The sequence below is a fragment of the Sorex fumeus genome, unplaced genomic scaffold, assembly GCF_029834395.1.
Source record: "Sorex fumeus unplaced genomic scaffold, SorFum_2.1 ptg000029l, whole genome shotgun sequence".
Lineage (NCBI taxonomy): Eukaryota > Metazoa > Chordata > Mammalia > Eulipotyphla > Soricidae > Sorex > Sorex fumeus.
In genome coordinates, this window is record NW_026606086.1 from 14,971,471 (window position 1) to 14,976,097 (window position 4,627).

The window sequence follows — 4,627 nt, forward strand, 5'->3', positions numbered from 1 at the left end:
GCATTATAATTATTTCTCTATCATCATCATTTCATACATGTAAAAAGAGATGCTGAATGGTTAAAAATCAAGAGAAGAGATGTCATAAAACAGTTGTCAAGAAACACATTTTGTAATATTTTGAAAAGTTGGTAATCTTCACTTAACTTATGGATAATAGTTCATCTTTCTGCAGTGTACTTTCTGTTGTTTAATGGCTCAGATGTCCCCAGCCCTTGATTTCTGATCATTTTTCCCCCTCAACTACAGATCAGATAGTTGAAAGAGACAGAGACTAGTGGTGCTCTTAGACTTCTAAGAAACTAAATACTTAGAATTCCTATTCAATTAGTTTAAACTTTTCAAATGTTCTGTCAAGATCAGTTGAAACATAGAATAACTTCACCATCCTGATTGGCCTGGCTGTGTTCTGTTGGCTGGTCACAAGACATATAGAGTATAAGGAAATAAATATGAGAGTGAATAAAATCTTTGAAGACTGACACAATACTCACACTTTTATTTTTCTAGAGAAAATGTAGTAAAATGCTAATTCTTACAAAAATATTAAACAATTGTTTTTTCATAAAATCCTGAGAAGAATGTAACAACCGTTTGTTGGAGAGTTGGCTTCTTCCAATCAAACTAAATTTCCCAGTTTTTATTCAGTTACAAAACTCTTTCACAATTTTACAAAGCCCTGCTTCACAGATATCATACTTTTGAGTAGCATAAAATAAAATTTAAAAAATGATTTGTGTCTTACAGTAAAAGAAAACAATCTATTTAAAGTAATTTGCATAGTCATTAACATTATTGCTGTCTTTTATAAAATCAGTACAAGTAATCCTGCTCTTTCTCCATTCTCCTTAGCCCCCAAGCTCAGAAATTCCTAGTAAAATTATGAACTTTCCAACTAAAGCCCTAGACTTTGCAAATTTATGTACAATACCCAAGTAATTTGTATGAAGGGGAGGGAGAAATAAATTAAATAAATAACATCTAATAAATAACTTTGACAACATTCATTATCTACACTTAAATGCCAAAAAAATGCTAACTTCCAGAATAGGTCTCCTGACAGTTTCTCATGAAAGTAAATGCCAGTACAGATTCAGAAAGCATATAGGATACTTTCATGAATAATGGAATTAACCTATCCCGTCTAGGGTCATAGTGGTGAGGAGAACCATGCTGGCGAATGGTGGATATTAAGATCTTTCCACAAGTATGCTTACAAGTGCTTTAACAAATCAAGGGGTGGGGAATCAGCAGGATTGGCACTGCAAGTAAAATTAAAAGAAAATAAATTAAGTTGCAAAGAAAATATAAATTAGAATGTGACAAGTTATATAAAGAAAATTAAGCATCCTACAAACCAGAATTTGTAAAAGTATTCACTGACCTTGTATTTCATTTCTGCATCTCAAAAGTTATCTATAGTACACAATAACAAAATATGTCTTAAGCATAAGGAAGAAATAACAATTAGTGGCAAAGAAAATAGGACTGTATAAATAATGCAAAAATTCAAGTTTGGCCAATAAATTTGTTACTTGTGCTTCTAGATGATATGATATTGGTGTAGAGGTCAGCAGTTTTAATCATATCTATTGTAATCAGATAAAAATTCATCTTGCCAAAGAAAATCTACTGATTTTTTATGGCACTTGTGAATTGAAGGAATTATCTAAATTAGCTAGCTAACATACTTTATAGTGATTTTATTGCTCTTGAATGTGACCTGGGTTGTTTGAAATTGTAGCACCTGAACTTCAGCAGAATGTTGACTATGGATGAAAGAAATGGTGACATCTATCATTTCATTGGTTGTAGAAGTCTGAGGTTTCAGTTATTTGCTTACCTGACTTCTAATATTGAGAAAAGTGCTTCTGAAATGTTATGACAAAACAAATTTCTATGAGATCCCTATGGCTCTCAATTTTAAGAAAGATATGTTTGGGGTAGAGACAGTACCTAGAATACATTCAACCTGGGTTTGAGTCCTAGAACCACATGACACTTGAATATCGACTCGTGCCGCTGTGAAGGTCCCCTGAGCACCAGGATGTTGACCTGGCTGTTCCCAGTCCACCAGGGTGGCTCGAGAATCCCTGGCACTACAGTGCCCAAGAAACGTCATATTCTCAGGTCTTCGCACTGAACTTCAGTCCAGTTGGCTAAGAATCAGTAGTGGGGCCTCCAACCTCAGGAGTACTTCTTAGTAGTCTCCTACCTCCACCCCGCAAATAAGAAAGAAAAGAAGAATAGGTCTGGATTTCAGCACAGAAATAGAAATTCCTTTTAAAACATGCTTAGTTATTCACAGTGACAGCCAAGTTATTATTTAAACTTCAGTGGACTATTTTTACATAGATACAAAGAAGTTCTATCAATAAATTCAAAGTTAGCATTCTGTGAACTGAGGGAACTGAACCTACTGTTCCTTTGACAACTCCGTTTCTTCATGCAACATGGTGTTATCTTCTATTATTCCTCAATTCCTTCCATTTCAAGAAGTTTATAGGAGTGATGGCCAAAGTTACAGGATTTCTGAACTATGAATAACTTTAGGAACCATCTAGATTTAGAAAAACTGTCCCACTAGCCAGTTATTAAACAGAGATCAGAAATGGAAACTCAATTGCTCTAGATTATTCAGTGAGATTTTTGGCATATTTAGAGTAGGGCCCAGGGTTCTTTTCTATAACCACATAGTTTTAAATAATAAATTTGATTTGAGGACCCTAAATATAACAATCAACACAATTTGAGAAGTTGGTAAAAAAAAAGAGACTACATGGACTGTCACTATTACATTTTATGTTTCTACAGAGTTAATTTGTTGTCATTGAATCTTCAGTGTATCCACTTGAATTTTGAGATAAAAATTTTGACTTTTAAGAACAACATCATATCTGATCATATCTGATTTTCTCGTATTTACTTCCCTAATCAGTGAATATTGTATTAATTTGGGCCCCAATTCCTTGGTGGTGGTAGGAATCATAGGACATATCTATGGGAACATCGTAGCGAGAGGTACTGGCCTGAAAGGGAGTTGAATGCACATGCCCTGAGCTTAGACTAGCAGTAGGGTACTGTGTTATGAAGCTGTAGGATTTATCCAGATCAGGAGAGGCATCTTGCTTCAGGGAGAAGTTCCCACTGATGCTCAGGGGTGGAGTAAGTGGGCCCTCATAAGGAGGGGTACTGCAGTCAGGGGGATGGCTCCCAAAGGATGATGCTCCCAAACTCTTGAATACTGGGGGCTTGAGATTAATAAGATGTGTTTCCATATGGCCATAAGGAGGGCTGGGGAGCCCAGGAGACTGATAGTTGAAGTTGTGGACAGAAATGACAGAGTCACAAATAGGTGATTTCTCCTCATGCTTCTCCAGAAGGATAGACGGGGGGCCCAACTGGAGGCATCCAGCCACCAGGTTACTAGTGGGCTGTGAGAGTCCTTTACAGAGCATCTCCACAAAGCCCTTCCCTTCAGGTGTCTGGCCAGTTTCTAGGACCTCAGACAAAGCCCAAATATAGTTCCTGGCTAGTCTAAGAGTCTCTATCTTAGAGAGCTTTTGGGTCTTAGAGTAACACGGCATGACTCTCCTCAGGTTGTCAAGGGCGTCATTCAGACCATGCATTCTAGTCCGTTCTCTTGCGTTGGCCTTGACCCTTCGAGCCCTGAATCTCTCAAGACGAGCTTTTGTCATTTTCTTTTTCTTGGGACCCCTCCGTTTAGGCTTCTCCCCATCCTCTTCCTCCTCTTCTTCTTCCTCAATACTTTCACGTTCTTCAGTTAAGCTGTGGATCATCCCATAAATAGCTGGTCTTTGCTCCTCCTTCGTCTCACTCTGTGAGCCCACACCTTTGTCCATCCAGGATGGCATGTTGACCAGCTCTGACCCCTCCTTGGGTTTCACGTAAGTTTTTTCCATCTCCAGATTCTAGAAAAGGAAAGTTGGTACTTGTGAATATCTAATGTGATCGGAAACTAAAGTTTCTTTTTATACCTTGGATATAGATAGAGCCCAGAATTTGCACTGTGATTCAATTTTTTAAGCATCTAGCTTAAGTCTTACATTTAAATAAGAAATTTAAGATTCAAATAAGTGCCCAGATTACTTTTTTATCAAATATCATAAGAAAGCCAACTCTTTTTACTGAAATATCTATGAAGTTATTTATCTTATTGCTAATTTATTTTTTAAAAATCTGGTATGCGAATACAAACATTTTTGTTCCTAGGATTTGGATGATAAAGGAAAATAGATATGACAGGCATACTTAAATTGGACAAATTATTTTCCAAATAGAGAAACTTTAAATGTGAAAGTTAAGATAATGATAATATCTATAAAAACTATATACAGGAAGAAATGTTGTACAAACATACCAAAAAATAACAAAAATAAACTTGCAAATCTATACCAGAAAATAAACTCAAACTGTAGTGAGACACTGTATACTTTCTACAAAGAACCTCTCAAACTCCATTTAGAGACAAAGCACTTACATTTAACCTAAAAATCCTTGTTTCCCACTGACATTGCCAATTTGGGTTGGACATCTCTCAAGAGTGATAACAAGAAATATTGTTTAACCATTAAGTATTTGATCATTACCAGAAGAACATTTTGTT

The 4,627-nt window shown here is 36.1% G+C and overlaps 1 protein-coding gene across 1 annotated transcript; it reads right to left on the reverse strand.

The window, feature by feature from the left end:
- Nucleotides 1-2,930: 2,930 nt before the first annotated feature.
- Nucleotides 2,931-3,923, reverse strand: NEUROD4 (neuronal differentiation 4). Its single transcript, XM_056115712.1, has one exon. It carries the CDS (start codon nt 3,921-3,923, stop codon nt 2,931-2,933), a length of 993 nt encoding a protein of 330 aa, XP_055971687.1.
- Between the last annotated feature and the right edge of the window lie 704 nt (nt 3,924-4,627).

What these genes read in the sequence shown, in the direction of transcription:
- NEUROD4 (XM_056115712.1), bottom strand. Translation starts at nt 3,923, where the DNA reads ATGGAAAAAACTTACGTGAAACCCAAGGAGGGGTCAGAGCTGGTCAAC.